The sequence below is a fragment of the Coregonus clupeaformis genome, chromosome 25, assembly GCF_020615455.1.
Source record: "Coregonus clupeaformis isolate EN_2021a chromosome 25, ASM2061545v1, whole genome shotgun sequence".
In the NCBI taxonomy this organism is placed as follows: domain Eukaryota; kingdom Metazoa; phylum Chordata; class Actinopteri; order Salmoniformes; family Salmonidae; genus Coregonus; species Coregonus clupeaformis.
Genome location: NC_059216.1, coordinates 36,243,212 through 36,266,333, shown reverse-complemented (window position 1 = coordinate 36,266,333; position 23,122 = coordinate 36,243,212). Strand labels below are relative to the sequence as shown.

Genomic DNA, 23,122 nt, shown 5'->3' with positions numbered 1-23,122 from the left:
CCAGGTGGTCCTGCAGTAGACGAGCAGCCTGTCTCTGGTGCTGCTCAGAAGTATAGGACTCAGAAGATGCTCTCTTCTTCCTCAGACAGTTACATCTTGACAGGGCCTTTATACACCTTTATCTTAAGTACAAATTCAGCTGACAATCTCTTTACATGAGCATCGAAGTCCTTCAGCAGTTGCGCACACTTTTCACATATTTCAGTGGCCATCTCCAAAGTAAAGTGACAACATTCACTATAGTAAAACATTGATATTGTTCAAATACATTCTACCAGGGCATAGTTCAGTTGTCAAACGTTTTCGAACGTTGCATATAGAAATGCTATGGCTAGAGCTGATGTGATTCTACATGTCAGAGAGGCATGTTTGTTCTACTTAGGCTATTTCTATCTGAACGTTGCATCCGGCTGAACTCGCAACAGTAAGCACGTGGGGACGCATGTTCCTTTGTCATTCCAAAGATTCTGAGCATGTTCATTAAATACAAGGAAATATGACTCAACATTCATAAAAAAATGCTAAATACATAAAAGATAAATGCATATACGTTTGGCTGAATTAATTGCTATCCAAAAGTAGAGTTCTGCAGAGTAGATTCAGATATTGAGAAATAATGGCTGATGTGCAATGTCTTGTAAACATTTTCAACTATATATTCTCCAAGGAAAAATTACTGATTGATAAAAGTTATATTGTACACACATTGCTAAAAAAAAAATCAATAGGATTCAGCTGGACGTTAGATGGGCGGAGGATACTTCGCTTCCCGATGCTCATTGGTGAAATCAAAGACCATGGCTGGAACGTCATCCACAATCTGGAGAAAAAAAATCTCTCACTGTTGTTGTTTTGGAAACCATCGCAACGGAGCTGGTGGTGGGGTCCCAATCGTTTACTCAAATATTGTGGTAAATTGTATGTTTTTCAGTTTGTCGATGTTAGTTTGCATGTCCATCCACTTAAATAAGCACTATTGTAAAACACCGTTACGTTTGGCATCATTGTGGTGACCCTAGCTAGCCAGATTAGCTGATTTGATTAGCTAGCATTAGCTAATGTTAGTAACGCTAACAAGTTAGCTAAAACGGCAAGCTAGCTAGCCACAGTTCTATGCTATAGACTATAGCTAGCTATGTGTGTTGTCATCAGTTGAGTAGGCCTAGCCTATGTAGTCAAAATGGACTGGCTAGGCAGGCTTGCTTGCAGATTGTTCAAATACAAGTTTGAAAACTTCCATTGCTTGCAGTCAGACCCATAACATTGTATTGTGCCCTGTTACTGTAGCTAGCTAACGTTAGCTAACTAGCTAGCTTATTTATCTACCACATGAATGTAGTTATCTGATTAGTCTGCTGCCTTGCATTTTTCAGGAGGAAAATCTCCCTTGGTCCTTTGCATGCAGAATGAGTGTCACTTCAGCATTCGAGAATGCCAGCAGGTGAGTACACACATACCATAGCTTGGTTAATAAATTAAGCCCTGGCCTTATGAATATAGGAAACAGAGTAACAGACTATATTTATTCTCTAGGTGAGAGTGAAGCTCGAGCTAAGACCAGGGCCAGTTTTGACGAGGTCTTCAAGAGATACACTGACCCGGCTACATCGGAGAAGAAAAAAGTGAAGAAGAAGAGCCCAGCTCAGCCAGAGCAGGAGAGTATTGTGGTACGTTCGAATAGGTCAGATCAAGAAGGTTTGGGGCTGAAATCACTTTAACAATATTTGTTGTGCATGGTCTCTGTAAAATTAACTTCCATGCACATAAATGCCTATTCTTACCTTTGCATCCCCACTCTTCTCTTTCAGCTCCAGACTTTGAAACAAAACCTTGACCTTGTGAAAGACACAGAGGACGATGAGACTGTTCTTCAGAACATCTACCACGCTGAACGGGGCAGCCCTCGTTTCACCAAGAACAAGCGTAGGGAGAGGGAGGTAACAGAGAAGGTCAACAACAACAACAATGGGAACCAGGACGAGGAGGAGCAACCAATCAAAGGGAAGAGGAAGGGTAAAAGTACAAGGGAGCTGCCTCCAGCCCCAGTGCAGCAGGAGAACAGTTATATCATTCAAATCGACCAGACTGACAGTACTGCTGGAAATGCCAAAACACCAAAATCCAAGGCCTCCTTGGAGTCGGAAGAACCTGGGAATATACAGAGGAGAAAGAGTAAGAAAGGGAACAGTAAAGAAGGAGAGGAGGAGGTGTCCGGGGCCCAGAGTGGGGATGCGGTGGAAGCTGAGGATGAGTTGCTTCATGAGTACCAGCAGCAGATGGCACAGGAAGAGGAAATGGCTACTGTGAAGAAGACTGTACACAAGAAGTCAACAACAGACAAGACCAATGCTGCCGCTCAGGAAGTAGTAGCATTAAACAATGAAGGTGCAAAGAAGAAGAAGAAGCTGAGGTCGTCATTGGATCTGGAGGAGAGGGAGGCGAGGTTTGTAGAAGTCTTACAGGATGAACTTTCATAACTAGTAAGGTTTGCATGAACCTGGAAGGAAGCTGTAAATGACCTAGCCAGATCTGCTTGTGCTATCTTGGCAACCTTTATAGCCATATTCTTGGCATAACAATGTCCATAGAAGTTGGCTATAAAGCAAAAACAGATCTGGGACCAGGCTATAGGCCTAAACTACCCACTAATGCCATGGAAAATAATTATGATAATCTATTCTATTTTGTTTTACAGTATGATAGAAGATCTGCAGAATAGCCAGTCTGAGGATGTCACTGAGAGGAAGCGGTCCAAAGAGAAGAGCCAAGAGAGCCACCAAGAGGAGGACGAGGAGGACAGACTAGAATCTTTAAAATCTAAAGGCAAAAAGAAGAAAAAAATTAAGCAAGGTGGGTAGAAAAAGCTAAGAAAACATTCCGCAGGTCATACAACTTGCATTATGAACAGTTAGGAATTATGTGGCTAAGCTCTTCTTGAAAAGTTGGTGTGATGTTTTTTGCTATCTTCAATAACATTAGTTAGTGTGATACTGTACGAAGATAGGGAAGCACAAAATACTCTGCTTTACTTGGAAGGTGAATAACATAATAACATTGAGTAACACTTATTTCCCTGGTTGTAGTGGTGAAGGAGGAGAGTGATACAGAGATTGCTGAAACTCCTCAGGGACCAGTCTTTGATGACAACCTGGTCCTGGGAGTCTACATCCACAGGACAGACCGCCTGAAGACTGACCTGTTGGTCTCACACCCTATGGTCAAGATCCATGTTATTGATGAGATGACTGGGCAATACGTGAAAAAAGAGGACAGGTGAGAAATGGTTTTGTTAGTTTGTGATTTTGTTCATTGTGGGTTTTTGGTGTTACTAGCTTGGTGGCCAGATCTGTTTCTGCTGTCATTTAACTCCTATGGTTGTTGTTTGGCAATAAACATAGCAGTTCGTAGCATAAATCGATCTGACTATGACCATAGCAGTTCGCAGCACAAACCAATCTGGGACCAGGCTAGTTGTTGTTGTTACATGTTGCCGTCACAACAAATTAAAAAACTGGTGGTGACGAGAATTTTGATCAAATCGTTTTTGTATCCCTCTCCGTATTTTGCAGTCATCGTCCGGTCTCGTCGTTCTACGAGCAGGAGAGTGTGGAGCATATCCTTCCCATCATCACCCAGCCTTTTGACTTCAAGAAGAACAAGTCAACCGTTCCAGAGTGGGAGGAGCAGATCATCTTCAACGAGCGCTTTGGATATTTCCTCCAGGATAACCATGAAGGCCCTAGAGTTATGCTATTTTTTGAGGTAAAAATTATGCAAAGAGGATGAGTGTGTGACACCAATATCTTCCTTGTGCAATTTTCAATGTATCTTTTCTTGCAGCAGTAGGGGAAAAAATCTTGACACACATTAAGCATCAACCAGAAACTTTTTCCAAAAGGCCATTTTGAAAAGATTGTCTCTTAAATATATTTCAGGTCCTAGATTTCATGACCATGGAGGAAGCCAGAGCCAATGTTGACGTCGACAGACATGAACGAGGGTTTCGAAAGATCGCCTGGGCATTTCTAAAGGTAATGCATTTAGAAATATTTTTGTCAGGTCGTTATGAATAACAATGAGTTTATCCATTATTGAAGAAAAAAAACGATTTGTAACAATTTTTATTTCTACATCTCTGTTCCCTGCAGCTTGTGGGCACTAACGGAGTGCTGAACATCGACAGTAAACTGCGTTTGCAGCTCTTCTGTCCCCCTCCCCGGGGCAAGAGACAAGAAAAGACCATTGAGGTGGTGGACTGGTGGAGAAGATATCCCCGTAGCAGATACACATCCACCCTCTACATCACTGTGAAAGGCCTCAAACTACCCGATCATGTAAGTCAAAACTGCTTTGAAATCATACTACAAAAACATGTTACTGAAATGTCTGCTTTAGCAAAACTACCACTACCACCACTATGATGATAATGCAAATAATAGCAATAGTATAATAATAATGTATTAGTACGTTATTAGTAGTAGCAGTTTAGTAGTAGAAATCAAATCTTCATCCATAAGGAGTTGCTGTTTTATTTCCCATGGGGTGAGTTGTGGTTTGACCAGGTTTTGGTCTGTTGTGTAGGTGGACCCTAGTATCCGCTCCATGATGGCCCTGCAGCAGGAGAGAGGCTCCACTTCCTTTAGCGAGCTGCAGAGTGAGATCACCAGGAGAACCATAACACAACCTCTAGGCAACAAACCTGAGCTCCGTTGGAGCAGAATGCCTGGCCAGGTCTGTTTACTAAATTATCTATTTTCTAAGAATCTCGAATCTCTCTTCTAACAGTATCTAACTGCTACCTAATTCAAGGGCTGTCCAATCGTTGTTGGTACTCCCGAGTGGCGCAGTGGTCTAAGGCTGTGCCACTAGATCCTGGTTCGAATCCAGGCTCTGTCGCAGTCGGCCGCGACCGGGAGACTCATGGGCGGCGCACAATTGGCCCAGCGTCGTCCAGGGTAGGGGAGGGAATGGCCGGCAGGGATGTAGCTCAGTTGATAGAGCATGGCGTTTGCAACGCCAGGGTTGTGGGTTCATTTCCCACGGGGGGGCCAGTATAAAAAATAATAATATATATATATATATATATATATATATATAATATATATTCACTAACTGTAAGTCGCTCTGGATAAGAGCGTCTGCTAAATGACTAAAATGTAAATGTAAATGTTGTTATAAAGTCATGAAGGCATGTTGAGAAACACAACTTTGAGACAACATTTACGCAATGTTCTGTGGTGGTTGTGTGTTTGCTGGGAAATCCAGAAATGCCATCGTCCCCAGATGTGTTACTTTGTGTAAGTTGAATTTATGTTACAGGTGTGCCGGATCCCTAATAAGCCCATGCTGTCGTTCCGTGGTGGTCAGATGGGTTGTTTCACGATACGATTCTCCCACAACGGGAGGAGGCTGGCTGCTGCGTGTGCTGACAGAGATGCTTTCCCCATCATAGGTAAGAATTGTAAACCACTGCTCAGATCTCTCTTATTGCTCAGTGCCTTCAGAAAGTATTTATACCCCTTGACTTATTCCACATTATGTTGTGTTACAGCCTGAATACAAAATTGATTATATAGATTATTTTTCTCACCCATCTACCCACAATACCCCATAATGACAAAGTGAAAACATGTTTTTAGAAAATTTAGCAAATTTATTGAAAATGAAATACAGAAATATTTCTCATTTACTTAAGTATTCACACCCCTGAGTCCATACTTTATAGAAGCACCTTTGGCAGCTATTACAGCTGTGAGTCTTTAGGAGCTTTCCACACCTGGATTGTGCAACATTTGTCCATTATTCTTTTCAAAATTCTTCAAGCTGTCAAATTGGTTGTTGATCATTGCTAGACAACAATTTTCAGGTCTTGACGTAGATTTAAGTCAAAACTGTAACTCAGCCACTCAGGAACATTCACTGTCTTCTTGGTAAGCAACTCCAGTGTAGATTTGGCCTTGTGTTTTAGGTTATTGTCCTGCTGAAAGGTGAATTCATCTCCCAGTTTTTGGTGGAAAGCAGACTGAACCAGGTTTTCCTCTAGGATTTTGCCTGTACTTAGCTCCATTCCGTTTCTTTTTTATCCTGAAAAACTCCACAGTACTTCATGATTACAAGCATATCCATAACATATGCTTGAAAATATGGAGAGTGGTACTCAGTAATGTGTCGTATTGGATTTGCCCCAAACATAACACTTTGTATTCAGGACAAAAAGTTGAATTGCTTTGCCACATTTTTTGCAGTATTACTTTAGTGCCTTGTTGCAAACAAGATGCATGTTTTAGAATATTTTTATTCTGGACAGGCTTCCTTCTTTTCGCTCTGTCAATTTGGTTAGTATTGTGGAGTAACTACAATGTTGTTGTTCCATCCTCAGTTTTCTCCTATCACAGCCATTAAACACTCTAACTGTTTTAAAGTCCCATTGGCCTCATGGTGAAATCCCTGAGCGTTTCCTTCCTCTCAGGCATCTGAGTTAGGAAGGACGCCTTTATCTTTGTAGTGACTGGGTGTATTGATACAGCATCCAAAGTGTAATTAATAACTTCACCACGCTCAAAGGGATATTCAATGTCTGCTTTTTAAAATAGGTGCCCTTCTTTGCGAGACATTGGAAACCTCCCTGTTTTTTTGTGGTTGAATCTGTGAATGAAATTTCACTGCTTGACTGAGGGACCTTACAAATAATTGTATGTGTGGGGTACAGAGATGAGGTAGTCATTTGAAAAGTCATGTTAAACACTATTATTGCACACAGTAAGTCCATGCAACTTATTATGTGACTTGTTAAGCAAATGTTTACTCCTGAACTTTTATTAATTTGTAAAATTTCGAGAAACATAATTCCACTTTGACTTTATGGGGTATTGTGTCTCGGCCAGTGACACACAATCTCAATTGAATCAATTTTAAATTCAGACTGTAACACAACAAAATGAGGAAAAAGTCAAGGGGTGTGAATACTTTCTGAAGGAACATGCCTGTTGTTCTTCCTGTTGTAATGTGTTTTCACATATAGTCTTTAAAAGAACCGATCTCAGTCCTCTTTAAAGTGAACTCTGGAGTAAAAAAGAAAGAGCAAAATAACGCAGTTCTCTTTGAATTCACACTGCCCTTGCCTTTGAATGAGGACTTAACTCTTTTGCCAGTTCACTTCACCTATTTTGTTGTCCGAGTCCTCTTTGCATTCACATTGCTATGCTTAAAAAGCAACCAAGATCTTTTTCCAACATTCACTCGATGCACTCTGGGTCTTTACAAAGTGCAGGACAAGCCATTTCATCAGAACGTGTTATCGGACAGCTAGACATACCTACTTACATTTTGGAAGCTAATAGATTGCATTTAGTTCAAAGATGAGACATTATAGTAATCAGAAGAGACTATTAACATGTACATATTATTGGTAACAGAATAAATAGGAGAAGAATAACTGCAGATTAAATAATGCTGTAATTGAAAATTGTACACCCAATGTAGGCTACTACCCCTTTAAGAGCTAGAATTGATTTTGTACCCTATGTTGTGATTCTTACCAAATATGTTGCCGTCTCACACTATTCAAACCCCACAATCCAATAAACAGCTTATGGAGCTCTCTTAGTCTTACATATTGCTAAAAAATTATCTGAAGGAAAAATTCCACACACATCTTGGAATTTCTGTGCATCCTTGGCAATCGCTAATCGCTAATCAGTATCCCAAAACAGCACACGTTTCTTTCTGCAAAACCTGCACATCACCATCTTCTGTCTTTTGTGGCACCAATGTCAAATCAAATTTTATTTGTCACATACACGTGTTTAGCAGATGTTATTGTGGGTGAGGCGAAATGCTTGTGCTTCTAGCTCCGACAGTGCAGTAATATCTAACAATTTCAGAACATATACCCAATACACACAAATCTAAGCAAGGAATGGAATTTAAGAATATATACATACAGTGGGGAAAAAATGTATTTAGTCAGCCACCAATTGTGCAAGTTCTCCCACTTAAAAAGATGAGAGGCCTGTAATTTCCATCATAGGTACACGTCAACTATGACAGACAAAATGAGGGAAAAAAATCCAGAAAATCACATTGTAGGATTTTTTAATGAATTTATTTGCATATTATGGTGGAAAATAAGTATTTGGTCAATAACAAAAGTTTCTCAATACTTTGTTATATACCCTTTGTTGGCAATGACACAGGTCAAACGTTTTCTGTAAGTCTTCACAAGGTTTTCACACACTGTTGCTGGTATTTTGGCCCATTCCTCCATGCAGATCTCCTCTAGAGCAGTGATGTTTTGGGGCTGTCGCTGGGCAACACGGACTTTCATCCCCCTCCAAAGATTTTCTATGGGGTTGAGATCTGGAGACTGGCTAGGCCACTCCAGGACCTTGAAATGCTTCTTACGAAGCCACTCCTTCGTTGCCCGGGGCTGTGTGTTTGGGATCATTGTCATGCTGAAAGACCCAGCCACGTTTCATCTTCAATGCCCTTGCTGATGGAAGGAGGTTTTCACTCAATCTCACGATACATGGCCCCATTCATTCTTTCCTTTACACGGATCAGTTGTCCTGGTCCCTTTGCAGAAAAACAGCCCCAAAGCATGATGTTTCCACCCCCATGCTTCACAGTAGGTATGGTGTTCTTTGGATGCAACTCAGCATTCTTTGTCCTCCAAACATGACGAGTTGAGTTTTTACCAAAAAGTTCTATTTTGGTTTCATCTGACCATATGACATTCTCCCAATCCTCTTCTGGATCATCCAAATGCACTCTAGCAAATTTCAGACGGGCCTGGACATGTACTGGCTTAAGCAGGGGGACACGTCTGGCACTGCAGGATTTGAGTCCCTGGCGGCGTAGTGTGTTACTGATGGTAGGCTTTGTTACTTTGGTCCCAGCTCTCTGCAGGTCATTGACTAGGTCCCCCCGTGTGGTTCTGGGATTTTTGCTCACCGTTCTTGTGATCATTTTGACCCCACGGGGTGAGATCTTGCGTGGAGCCCCAGATCGAGGGAGATTATCAGTGGTCTTGTATGTCTTCCATTTCCTAATAATTGCTCCCACAGTTGATTTCTTCAAACCAAGCTGCTTACCTATTGCAGATTCAGTCTTCCCAGCCTGGTGCAGGTCTACAATTTTGTTTCTGGTGTCCTTTGACAGCTCTTTGGTCTTGGCCATAGTGGAGTTTGGAGTGTGACTGTTTGAGGTTGTGGACAGGTGTCTTTTATACTGATAACAAGTTCAAACAGGTGCCATTAATACAGGTAACGAGTGGAGGACAGAGGAGCCTCTTAAAGAAGAAGTTACAGGTCTGTGAGAGCCAGAAATCTTGCTTGTTTGTAGGTGACCAAATACTTATTTTCCACCATAATTTGCAAATAAATTCATTAAAAATCCTACAATGTGAATTTCTGGATATTTTTTCTCTCAATTTGTCTGTCATAGTTGACGTGTACCTATGATGAAAATTACAGGCCTCTCTCATATTTTTAAGTGGAAGAACTTGCACAATTGGTGGCTGACTAAATACTTTTTTCCCCCACTGTATATGGACAAGCAATGACAGAGCGGCATGGACTAAGATACAGTAGAATATTATAGAATACAGTATATACATATGAGATGAGTAGTGCAAGATATGTAAACATTATTAAAGTGACTAGTGTTCCATTTCTTGAAGTGGCCAGTGATTTCAATAGGCAACAGCAGCCTCTAATGTGCTAGTGATGGCTATTTAACAGTCTGATGGCCTTGAGATAGAAGCTGTTTTTCATTCTCTCGGTCCCAGCTTTGATGCACCTGTACTGACCTCGCCTTCTGGATGATAGCGGGGTGAACAGGCAGTGGCTCGGGTGGTTGATGTCCTTGATGATGTGAGGGGTTATGTCAGGGGAAACGGTGTTGCAGTAGTCTAGTGTGTGTAGTGCGGGAATAATGACAAGCGAACCTGGGGAGCTTTGTCTTCACATTGCCCTGAAAAAGGGAACCGGACCACGGAATTCAAGCGAACCGAACTCAGACCACCTCTCGAGATGGTTTCAGTTCGCTTCGTGGGTTCTTTTGAGGGGTCTGAGTTTCTTTGAAGTGTTCACACTGCACAAAAGCTTAAGTGATCCACATTGAGTTCACAAACATTGGCTGAAAAGGACCAAAACACCCTAAAACGTTAGTTACACTGAGCTAAGGAGATTGATTCACTTGAGTAATGAATTCTGTGTGTTACTCCCAAACGAGTATGAATTATTGATTTATTATTTTAGTTATCTAATCATTTTTTTTGTCAGTGTATGAGATTCCTTCAGGCAAGGTGTTGGCTGCCTTCAACGGCCACCTCAGTATCGTGTATGATCTCTGCTGGTCCAGAGACGACCGGAGCCTCCTGTCTGCCTCCTCTGATGGCACTGTCAGGTAAATGGTCTACCTGTACCTCAAATATACCCTGCCTGGGAAAGAGAAACATGGAGCCTCGATTAAGATTACGCTGATGCTTAGGATATATTTGTGTACGTGTTGTCACTAATATAATGTATTGATGTCATACCCACATATCTCCTCTAGGGGGCATGTGTGCACTAGGCACCATGCCTCTCTCTCTAATGGTGCATGCACAATATACAGCGCATTCGGAAAGTATTCAGACCCCTTCACTTTTTCCACATTTTGTTACCTTACAGCCTTATTTTAAAATTGATTAAATTGTTTTTTCCCCTCATCAATCTACACACAATACCCCATAATGACAAAGGCAATAACAGGTTTTTAGAAATGTTTGCAAATGTATAAAAAATGAATATCACATTTACATAAGTATTCAGACCCTTTACTCAGTACTTTGTTAAAGCATCTTTGGCAGCGATTACAGCCTTAAGTCTTCTGGGGTATGATGCTACAAGCTTGGCACACCTGTATTTGGGGAGTTTCTCCCATTCTTCTCTGCAGATCCTCTCAAGCTCTGTCAGGTTGGATGGAGAGTGTTGCTGCACAGCTATTTTCAGGTCTCTCCAGAGATGTTCGATCGGGTTCAAGTCTGGGCTCTGGCTGGGCCACTCGAGGACATTCAGAGACTTGTCCGGAAGCCACTCTTGCGTTGTCTTGGCTGTGTACTTAGGGTCCGTTCATCTTTCCCTTGATCCTGACTAGTCTCCCAGTCCTTGCCTCTGAAAAACATCCCCACAGCATGATCCAACCACCACCATGCTTCACCGCAGGGATGGTATTGGCCAGGTGATGAGCGGTGCCTGGTTTCCTCCAGACGTGACGCTTGGCATTCAGGCCAAGGAGTTCAATCTTGGTTTCATCAGACCAGAGAATCTTGTTTCTCATGATTTGAGAGTCCTTTAGGTTCCTTTTTGCAAACTCCAAGCGGGCTGTCATGTGCCTTTTACTGAGGAGTGGCTTCTGTCTGGCCACTCTACCAAAAAGGCCTGATTAGTGGAGTGCTGCAGAGATGGTTGTCCTTCTGGAAGGTTCTCCCATCTCCACAGAAGAACTCTGTAGCTCTGTCAGAGTGACCTCCCTGACCAAGGCCCTTCTCCCCTGATTGCTCAGTTTGGCCAGGTGGCCAGCTCTAGGAAGAGTCTTGGTGGTTCCAAACTTCTTCCATTGAAGAATGATGGAGGCCACTATGTTCTTGGGGACCTTCAATGTTGCAGAAATGTATTGGTACCCTTCTCCAGATCTGTGCCTCGACACAATCCTGTCTCGGATCTCTACGGACAATTCCTTCGACCTCATGGCTTGGTTTTTGCTCTGACATGCACTGTCAATTGTGGTACCTTTATATAGACAGGTGTGTGCCTTTCCAAATCATGTCCTGTTTTCGCTTTGTCGTTATGGGGTGTTGTGTGTAGATTGATGAGGGGAAAAAAATACTGTAAAACGTTTTAGAATAAGGCTGTAATGTAACAATGTGGAAAAAGTGAAGGGATCTAAATACTTTCCGAATGCACTGTATAATATACTGAACAAAAATATAAACGCAACATGTAATGTGTTGGTCCCATGTTTCATTAGCTGAAATAAAAGATCAAAGAAATGTTCCATACGCACAAAAAGCTTATTTCTCTAAAATGTTGTGCACACATTTCTTTACATCCCTGTTAGTGAGCATTTCTCATTTGCCAAGATAATCCATCAAGAAGCTTATTAAACAGCATGATCATTACACAGGTGCACCTTGTGCTGGGGCCAATAAAAGGCCACTCTGAAATGTGAGGTTTTGTCACACAACACAATGCCACAAGTTTTGAGAGAGCGTGCAATTGGCATGCTGACTGCAGGAATGTCCAACAGAGCTGTTGACAGAGAATGTAATGTTAATTTCTCTACCATAAGTCGCCTCCAACGTCGTTTTAGAGAATTTGGCAGTACGTCCAACCGGCCTCGCAACCGCAAACCACGTGTAACCACGCTAGCCCAGGACCTCCGGCTTCTTCACCTGCGGGATCACCTGAGACCAGCCACCCAGACAGCTGATGAAACTGAGGAGTATTTCTGTCTGTAATAAAGCCCTTTTGTGGGGAAAAACGTATTCTGATTGGCTGGGCCTGGCTCCCCAGTGGGTGGGCCTATGCCCTCCAAGGTCCACCCATGGCTGCGCCCCTGACCAGTCATGTGAAATCCATAGATTAGGACCTAATGAATTTATTTCAATTGACTGATTTCCTTATATGAACTGTAACTCAGTAAAATCATTGAAATTGTTGCATGCTGCGTTTTATATTTTTGTTCAGTATAAATGATGTGTGGTGTAGCACGCTCAGTAACATGAGGACACGGTGGGTATAAGTAAGGGGACGTTTACTCAGCAAGCTTAGCACTCCATACATCATCAGCACATGCATTCTCTTCTTCGACATATCTGATATCCTGATCTAATTGTACAACACTATGATCCAGCTCAATTCTCTCTTGCAGAGTGTGGAACGTGCAGAGGTTCCAGGCCATCGCCCAGAAGGTGCTCCCCCACCCATCATTTGTCTACTGTGCTCAGTACCACCCTACGGCCCAGGGCATGGTGGTGACGGCTGGGTACGACTGTCTGGTGAGGGTCTGGAGGGTGGACGTCAAGGATATCAACGGACTGCTGCTCCAGGAGTTTGATGGTCACAAGAGCTTCATCAACGCTCTGTGTTTCAACTCTGAAGGTATGGAGTCAGTAAATCAATCAATCACATTTATTTATAAAGCACTTCTTACTTCAGCAGTCTCTTTCTATTGGAGAATAACTGTTTTTTGTTCCTGACTAGAGTATCTATTCATGGCATTTGGTGTATGGCTTACCGCCCTTATCGCATGAGGATTGAAATATGGAAGTAATGTGTTTACTGTATGTCTATTCAGGAAACCGAATGTTCTCTGCGGACAACGTTGGGTTCATCATTGTGTGGCGGACGTCGGTTGATGACAGTCTGCATCAGAGACCGTGTCGTCACTGGAAGATTGAGAAGGTTTGAGAACAATTTTTTTAGCATGAAGTGTCTTATGCTGGTGACAATGTTCCCTCTGGGGATCAATAAAGTGTATTCATTCATTCAAATTAGAGAGCTGGATTAATACTTTATTTTACCCTGCAGGAGATAGAAGAGTGTGACCTGAATGGCCTTCCCATCAACACATTAGAGGTCCATCCTAATGGTCGTCGTCTACTGATCCACGCCAAAGACAGCGTTGTCAGGGTGATGGATCTCAGAGTGTAAATATATATTTTTTTTTAAACCCCAATTGAGAGCAGAGTCTCATTCCCAATGGTGCCCTGAGTTTATTAGGTATACCAATCTGGTACCGGGTCGGACCCCCATTTGCCTCCAGAACAGCATGAATTCTTCAGGGCATGGATTCTACAAGGTGTTGGAAATGTTCGTTGCTCAAGGGATCTAACGTGTGCTAGAAAAACATTCCCCAAACCACCGCCACCAGCCTGTAACATGCTGCTTACGCCAAATCCTGACTCTGCCATCAGCATGACGCAACGGGAACCGGGATTGGTCGGACCAGGCGATTTTTCTTTCCACTCCTCAATTATCCAGTGTTGGTGATCGCGTGCCCACTGGAAACGCTTCTACTTGTTTTTAGCTGATAGGAATGGAACCCTGTGTGGTCGTTTGCTGCAATAGCCCATCAGTGACAAGGATCGATGAGTTGTGCGTTCTGAGATGCCGTTCTGCACACCACTGTTGTACTGCGCCATTATTTGTCTGTTTGTGGCCCGCCTGTTAGCTTGCACAACAATTCTTTCCAATTCCTTCGACCTTTCTCATTAATGAGCTGTTTTAGCCCACAGGACTGCCGCTGACTGAATGTTTTTTGTTTGTCGTACCGTTCTCGGTAAACCCTAGACACTGTCGTGAGTGAAAATCCCGGGAGGGCGGACGTTTCTGAGATACTGGATCCGGTGCACCTGGCACCGACGATCATACCACGCTCAAAGTTGCTTAGGTCACTCGTTTTTCCCATTCTAACGTTCAATCGAACAGTAACTGAATGCCTCTGCCTGCTTTATATAGCAAGGCACGGCCCCGTGACTCACTGTCTGTAGGACAGTGTCCGGTGAGTGTAGTTGTGTATTGCCATAACTCAAGTAAGTTTCCATGTTCCTTTTATTTATCTAATGTACAGACTTCTAAAATGTCATTTGTGTGTGTGTTGTTGCAGATTGGCTGTGAAGAAATACACAGGTGCCACTAACTACAGGGAGAGGATCCACAGCACGTTCACACCCTGTGGGAGCTTCATCTTCTCAGGCAGCGAGGATGGGATGGCCTACGTGTGGAATGCAGAAACAGGTGAGGAAAAGCCAGCCACATCTGATCATCCAGTATGAATTTAGACACAAACAAAAAACAAACAATGCATGCACTTAGGGCCATTTTCCAGAATCCAGATTAAGCCTAGTCCTGGACTAAAAAGCCTGCTCAATGGATAATCTCCATTGAAATTGCTTTTTGTTCCAGGACTAATCTAAATCTGTATCTGGGGAAACTGGCCCTAGCTAAGTGCATGCATAGTTTTTTTGTTTTGTTATGATCAATAATAACTGCTGGTTTTGTGCCTGCATCTACCAGGTGACCAGGTGGCGGTGTACTCGGAGCTGTGTTACCCCACAGCCCTCCGTGGTGTGGCCTTCCACCCTCATGAGAACATGGTGGCCTTCTGTGCCTTCGGTCATAGCCAGCCTGTGCACGTCTACTTGTACGACCTCCGAGGTGAGCAGCTCATTATTGTACTGAGATAGACCACTTAATGAGAAGATCTTAGGAACACGCCTCAGCTGTGCCTGAGTACCTGGCTCAGAGCATTCAAATAATTGTATTTTAAGAGGACAGTGGCGTTACCAAAGATGGTGGATAAATGAAGATAGTTCACTCAAGCCATTTACCATTGTAAAAAATATTAAATGCTCCTTTCTGTGTAGGTGGGCATTCCCTCTCTCACGTGAGATTGCTTTCCAACGTGAGCTCACAGTTCCTCCGTAATATCTGGCATGCTCAAGTGAGAGAGGGAACAACTGGCTCTGGTCTACTTATTGTCCCCTCCCCGCTCGTCCCACCCGCCCTGCCTAGAAAAAATGTGCCAGTGAGATGTCTTGCTCTAGGACATCCCATCCACGGAGCGGGGGAAATAAGTAGACCAGAGTGGCCCCGCCCCGATCAGAAGAAATTAGGGAGTGGGATGTCTTGCTTTCTCTGGCGTTACTAAGTCTTGATTCCACACAACTTGAGTCATTAGTGTAGGAGTCATTTGACTGTTTATAGCAGGGGTGTCTGGCCCACGGGTGGTTTGAGTAAAATAAAAAAAGTATAAGAAGTATTTTTTTGGGGGGGGTGAAACGAGCACAATATACTTTAAAATGTCTAAAACCTAATTGAAACTGTGTAGAAATTATAATGGACCTACATTCATACACTTTCTGGACTGTGTCCAGCTCGCTAATAATCACCGAAATGAAAACTAGACAGTCAGGGAGCATCGAAAATTCCAAAAACAATGGATAGAGGACTATTTTTTGGTGATTTTGACAGCGAGAAAATATATATTTTTTAAATTGTGCTGCCCTCCGGACCTCATTGAAGACCGAATGCGGCCCCAGGGCAAAATGAGTTTGACACCCCTGGTTTATAACCTTATTGAATATTTTGTGTAAACTTAGTCTGTTTTGGGATGTTTGAAAATGGTAGCTAACGGGTTCGCATAAGGCCTTGAGATTGGGTAGACTGTGGATGAGTATTCTTTGCTGTTTTGTGGACTGAGTGGAAAAAGATGCGCTGAGTACAACACTGGATAACACATTAAAGTGATTCCACTTGTTTCCAACGTGGTCCCTGATGGAATACACACTATCAAATAAAATAAAATTTTATTTGTCACGTGTTTAGCAGATGTTATAGCGGGTGTAGCGAAATGCTTGTGCTTCTAGCTCCGACAGTGCAGTAATATCTAACAAGTAATATCTAACAATTTCACAACATATACCCAATACACACAAATCTAAGTAAGGAATGGAATTTAAGAATATATACATATATGGATAAGCAATGACAGAGCGGCATGGACTAAGATACAGTAGAATATTATAGAATACAGTATATACATATGAGATGAGTAATGCAAGATATGTAAACAAAATATAAAGACAAAACAAATAATATTTTTCTCTCTGTTTCTCCTCAGTGGCCCAGCTGGAAGTGGAGAGTTTGAAGGGCCACAGCAGGTCTGGATCAGCCGACACTAAGATGTTCAGGAACACATCTGACCCAGTCACGTTCCAGGACACCTCCGGAGCAGCCATGGACTGCTTCGCCAAAGCAGCCAGACTGTCTATGAAGATGCAGCGCGTCAAAGATAAGCTGGACTCTGTTCTAGTGAGTATAAATCTTGTTTTGATTTCGTTTTAAAATGTTAATTATATTTTTTACTCCAAACTGTGATGGTAAATCATTATGCAAATGTACTTGAATTTAATAATGACCCTCTCAAACACATTTTTGTAGGAACCATCTCAGAACTCCTCTGCTGTGGAACACTTGTATGAGCAAGGTATGCTTTAACAATGATATTGGTTTGTTTATGCGACAATATGTTGACATTTATTCGACATGTTTTTGTGGTTTAAAGGGTGCATATATCAGATGGGGAGGAGCCTATCCCAGGAAGCTGGCCCAGTAAGTAGTACACGTATTAACTCTGTAAACACTTCATATTAACCGTTTTATTGTCCACAAAGAGGCCCCCTTTGCGCCGACCTCTGTGTGTATGTGTGTAGCCTGGAGGGGTTGGGATAAAGCAGAACACATTTAAGTTACCCTGTATTCTTCTTCTACTGTTTTCAGATGAGCTTGAACTCGTCCCTGCCTCCTCCGTCCCTCCTGTCACCACACTCCAAACTGCAGCTGTCTGGGTCCCTGGGAGCTCAGTTCATCCCCCAGGCACCCCTCACCTCCCAGAACCGTGAGTGGCTCTAACCAGGCCCTTTCTTTGATAGAATTGGTCCACTCCTCGCCTCCCGGCCTTCATTGCACTGATCCTTAATCTAAAAGAACTGACCAGGTGAAGGCCAGCCTAAAGATGAGCTTCCACCATAATGTTTTCAACTGTCAAGTTTTTCCCTATCAGTGCAGATGAAGGGAAGGAGACAGATTGTACTGCCACAGGTCTATGAATCTAAGCAGCTCTGTGAACCACTGTGTCATCAATCATTTGTAAGAATTGAGGTCCGTTTACCCAAATGAGCTTAAGACCCATTCATGCAGAATGAGAGCTTTGGCCAGACATTTCAACAACATTGCAAGGGAAGGTTTGAACAAAACGCAACATTCCCAGACTCACTAGACCTGTTAAGGATCTTACAGAGCAGCATGTTCACTGTACATAAGGACCAAGACGGGCCTCTCCTTGTCTTCAGTGCAGTCCGTAGCGGTAGGTGTTCACACCTCTACGATTATGGTTTATCTTCGATTTAATATATTCATCTAGTATTTCCTTTCTCTCTTTTTCTTCTCTGTTTGCAGGTGGTTTCAGCCCAGTGGGTCAGCATCTAGGAAGAACGCCATCTCTCAGGCTACAGACAGTAAGTCACTATTATAATGTTATATCTGGAAGCTCTTTATGCTTTTCTCATTGCTTCCTTTTATATGTATTTTATTGGGTTTTAAACAGTAACTTTATTTTAGTCTTGTGGACTGAATATTTTCTTTATCTATTTGAAAGAGACCGACGTAACGCATGAAGTTGAATATGGAATTGAAGTTTAGGAACGTTCCCTTTCTTCCCTCAGAGCTTCCCTGATCATCTGTCTACAGCCATTAGAGTGGAAGCAGATTCCTTGGTACCAGTTCAGCAAACAGTAAGTTCATGTTTTTATTCTAACATTGACAACTGTATGCATTATAAGAACATACTATACCCAACAATCAAATATGACAATTTAACATAAGCAGTTATTTTAACACCATGGTCAACCATTCTTAAATCCTTTTAATTTCTCTTCCTCTCTGTCAGGTTGTCTCTTTGTATGACTACAGTGCTACGCGGTCAGATGAGTTAACGGTACAGCGTGGTGATGTCATCCATGTGCTCTACAAAGACAACGACAACTGGTGGTTTGGCCGGCTGGCTAACGGACAGCAGGGATACTTCCCAGCTACCTATGTTGCGGAAGAGCGTAAGTAGAGTTTTATATATTTTCCACATTAATATAATATATGCACTTAGCAGACTCTTTTCTCCAAAGCAACTTACATTACAGTGATTGCATACATTTTATTGAGAGCTTGATCCCTATGGGAAACCCACAAACCCACCTTGGTGTTGTTAGCAGCATACTCTTACCAACTAAGCCACACAGGACCACTTTTCTACATGAAAAAGAACCCATGTGGATATATAGCCTATAAAGTCAAGTCTGTATGGATGTGGTGTTGTTGCTGAGCTATTTCCCTCGTCTGTCCCAGGGGATTACAACGAGGAGCTGTCTCAGGCCCTAAAGGCACAGTCTGCCCTGTCTGAACAGACCGACCAATCAGCTCCTCTGTCTGAACCGCGGACCGACCTATCAGTCCCTCCGTCTGAACGGACTGACCAATCAGATGAGAGGTTGACACCTACCAAGGTAAGGAGAGAGTGGGTTCTGTTTCAGTGATCGTTGTGTGATGTAGGGCGGCAGGTAGCTTAGTGGTTAAGAGCGTTGTGCCAGTAACCGAAAGGTCGCTGGTTCTAATCCCCGAGCCGACTAGGTGAAAAATCTGTCGATGTGCCCTTGAGCAAGGCACTTAACCCTAATTGCTCCTGTAAGTCGCTCTGGATAAGAGCGTCTGCTAAATGACCAATTATTATTATTATTATTAGCTGAAGTGTCTCTTGGTTCTGATGGAGCAGGGTACTTAAAGTAAAATCATTGATTGATGATTTATTTTAGAATTTACCCAGACATCCCCTCCACCAATACAGTCCTCAGCTCATCCTAGTTCGAAAATCAACAGGTTAAGACAACGTCGTCACAAATCTGGGACCAGCGTTGTTGCTAACTACCTACGCCGTTGCTAACTTGCATAGTTAGTCCCATTGTTGCAAAGAGTTATGGGATATTAGAATCCTGTTGTCTTAACCTTTGTCATCTTCAACCTAGAGGTCATCTCGTTCTCCTTCTTCAGGGAACCAAGGTTATATGAATTACTGGTCATTTCCTTGTCCCTTCTTTTTTTGAACTCTCCCTCCACTCACAGGTGTCAGCTGCCGTTGTCTCTGGGGAACTCAAGTTCATCTCTGAGCTGGACACAGACCCTGAGCAGCCTGCTGCCACCAAGTAAGTCCTCTTCCTCACAGCGACAGTCCTCATAAGTCACAGCAGTGGCTCTGATATCATCCCGATAGTTTGTGTACACTCGTCTTCTAACCACATGGAGAGAAAATGGGAAGAAAATGAACTTACTAGATATGTTATATAGCTTATAATTTATACTAGATACTTTATTCGATTACATCAAATTGGTTTAAGTGCTGAAGTGTTAGATTGGTTCCAAAACGAACTCTCTGACAGAACACAGTGTGTGGCTCTGGAGGGCATGAAATCAGACTTTTGACAGCTTACAAAAAGAGTCCCTTAAGGTTCCATTTTAGGGCCGGCTCTTATTACACTGTATGAAATAGGAAGAAATTGAAAGTCTGCAGAACTCCATCCATATGCTGACGACACAATCGTTTACTCTTGTGCCTCTAAAATTGAGAAGGCTTTTCTGTATTTACAACTAGCATTTGATGACATTCACAAACAACTTTCTCAACAAATGGAGTCACTTGCAGATTTGAACTGTAAATGATGATTGATTGATGATGATTGACTGATTTGAAATAGTATGTAGGCATTTGAACTAAGTTTTAGACAGCATATTTTCCCATAACGCTCTTTGGTCTTGTAGTGAGCTACGAAATACTTAGAACTGGGCGAGTGGGTATCTCTGACTGAGTTTAAAACTCTGACTGAAATGTTGTTGACCGCTGTAATTGTTTTAAATGTATTGTCCTTGTATGTGCTCTTGTATTTTATGGTCACGCTGACTACTTCCTGCTGACCTCTTGCCAGGTCCCCTTCCCAAAGTATTTTAAAAATATATATAAATAAATGTCAGGCCAATGTGTTTTTCCCCCATGTTTCTCAAAAGAGTGAAGAAAAAGAAAAAGAAGTTGGTGAAGAAGTTAGAAGCTCCGTCGTCACCAGCCAGTGTCTCCGACCCTGATGCCCCAGGAACGTCATCTACCAGGAGGAGGGCCAAGGCTGCAGGCAGCAGACCACTGCCCCCCAGCCCCAGGACAGGACAGTCCAACAGCACCTTGGAGCCTGATACCTAGACCCATGGATCTTTGGTTAAGAGTACCGTAGGAGCTGTTTTTGAACACTAAATTCCCCTTTGAACAGAAGATAAGAAATATGTTTATAATGAAACCATCCTGTAAAGTGTATGCATATTGTTTTTTTTGGCTTTTTTTTTTTCCAAATATTTTTTAAATGATTGTCCGAATTACTATTATTTTTGTATTTATTTTTATAACATCTGAATTTTAAAAAGCTTACTATTATGTCCTACAATGTAGTATCAGTCCTGGAGAGATTGAGTCCAGGAGAGATTTTGTATGTTTTGCTATTTCATGTTTTTGTCCTATTTATTAGAGTAATGCATTCATTGACTTCTGTAACCTATTTGTCATGAGCTATAGGAAAGGCCTATACTTATTAATAATAGTTTTATTTTCTATAGCTTAAAGGGTTGAGGAAAGTGTCACCAATATATTTAAAAATAGTTGCCAAGTTAATTGTTTGTATATGTATTTCTGTAATTACAAGTTGCTAGTCATATCTTAAATATGTCAGCAGTGATTGTGTAATATAACAACTATGAAATGTGTTATGAGTGAAGAAAATGTAGCTAAATACATATAAAAAATAATGATATCTCTGAATGTGATGTAAAACAAAATAATCTCAAACACAGATAGTAGACAAAATCTGTTCTCTTTTATTATGAATTCCCTATTTTATTTGACCAGACACATTTAATTAGTTAGAAACTTTTGTACAATCTGGAACTCTGCAGTCAGTGAGGAAAAAGGTACCCATTGTTCTCCTAATGCCATTATTGTAAATATTAGTTTAAGAGAGCAGAAGCACACATTGGAATAACACCAAAGGCATGTAACTACAACAGAAGTAACTACAATACTGTAACAAAGGTTTAAGCTTACATTGGTTACATATTTTCAAATAGTTTGGTGTCCTTGAATGAACCACATTTATGATCATACGGTCATTTTGGTCAATGGTCAATCTACATAACCATGAAGGAGGTCAATAGCTAGGCACGTTGTGTTCTGACCCCACTGTTTAGACATATAATCCAAGTAATGTGGTGTTGGAAATTATTGATTGGAAATGAGAGGCATTTACATAGTACTGCATTTCAATGGGTACATATTTACATAGCCAAGTGATAAATGGCCTTTGATTGTCATTAAGTAAACATTATTTTGTGAAACATTCACCTATTCCAAAGAAAATTGTGTTTTGAATTAGTTTGCTAAAAGCTCATTCAAAATGTTCCCAAGCTTTACCACAGCTTGTTGAGGTCCTTGACAGTTCAAGTATACACAGGTCCTATTTTGATATTGGCATAATGCAAACTGCAAACTGAACTGCTTTTGTTTTGATTGCTAATGCTACTCTACGACAACAAATGAGAAGTCAAACTTGTGTAGCATCATCCTCTTAGTTTTACATTTTAATACAAGTTACAGTCCACGTTTAGCATCTCTATGTACTGTATATAGATATATTATTCACTGTCTGGCTGCTTAAATACATTATCACCAAAGGTTTCTTATAACTAACCCAAGATCGATCACAGCCTGTCGTTTCCAATGGAAGCAAATGAATCATAGTGGGCAGAACATGCAAGGAGGTGGGCAGCGCAGAGCCAATCACAAGCTAGCAAGAGCCTATCGGTGCGTACTAGCATGTATTTGCTTACTCTGTGAAATTCGCACTTGCACTCCTAAACAATGCAATTTTTTGAAACTTTGGCAAAGGGTAAAGTCTACTAAACTTAGTCCACTCAGTTCGTAACATATTCTAGTTTTGGAAACAGAAAACTGTATTGAGATCAAATGTTCATTGATGAGAAAATTTGCAGAATGTCGGCCAAAATCCATCTCGCTCCATCTTCTCCCACTGCCAGCCACTGGGCTTCCTCTCACCACCATATTTGGTAGTGAGTGGAAACGCCAACCGGATGCTTCACATTTATACACTACCGTTCAAAAGTTCGGGGTCACTTAGAAATGTCCTTGTTCTTTAAAGAAAAGCAATTTTTTGGTCCATTAAAATAACATAAAATTGATCAGAAATACAGTGTAGACATTGTTAATGTTGTAAATGGCTATTGTAGCTGGAACCGGCTGATTTTTAAAGGAATATCTACCTAGGCATACAGAGGTAGAGTTACATATGGAATAAACTAAACGTACAGTCAATAACACAATAGAAAATCTATATACAGTGTGTGCAAATGTAAGTTATGGAGGTAAGGCAATAAATAGGCCATAGTGCAAAATAATTACAATTTAGTATTAACACTGG

General features: G+C 41.8%; 1 protein-coding gene across 2 annotated transcripts; it reads left to right on the top strand.

Moving 5' to 3' along the window:
• Window positions 1-809: 809 nt before the first annotated feature.
• On the top strand, window positions 810-22,379 carry ahi1 (Abelson helper integration site 1). 2 transcript variants are annotated; one of them, XM_041848218.2, is made up of 27 exons: window positions 810-911; window positions 1,374-1,441; window positions 1,534-1,667; window positions 1,809-2,443; window positions 2,696-2,850; window positions 3,084-3,273; window positions 3,570-3,762; window positions 3,936-4,031; window positions 4,149-4,334; window positions 4,582-4,731; window positions 5,320-5,452; window positions 10,284-10,407; window positions 12,916-13,145; window positions 13,342-13,448; window positions 13,575-13,693; window positions 14,653-14,783; window positions 15,063-15,203; window positions 16,669-16,859; window positions 16,989-17,034; window positions 17,113-17,159; window positions 17,328-17,445; window positions 18,006-18,064; window positions 18,272-18,340; window positions 18,496-18,658; window positions 18,948-19,105; window positions 19,719-19,798; window positions 20,655-22,379. In XM_041848218.2, exons 2-27 carry the CDS (start codon window positions 1,432-1,434, stop codon window positions 20,839-20,841), a joined length of 3,852 nt encoding a protein of 1,283 aa, XP_041704152.2. In that variant the 5' UTR covers window positions 810-911; window positions 1,374-1,431; the 3' UTR covers window positions 20,842-22,379. The 2 variants fall into 2 exon arrangements, with proteins under 2 accessions (XP_041704152.2, XP_041704154.2); XM_041848220.2 differs by having other exon boundaries at window positions 822-918.
• Window positions 22,380-23,122: the final 743 nt, after the last annotated feature.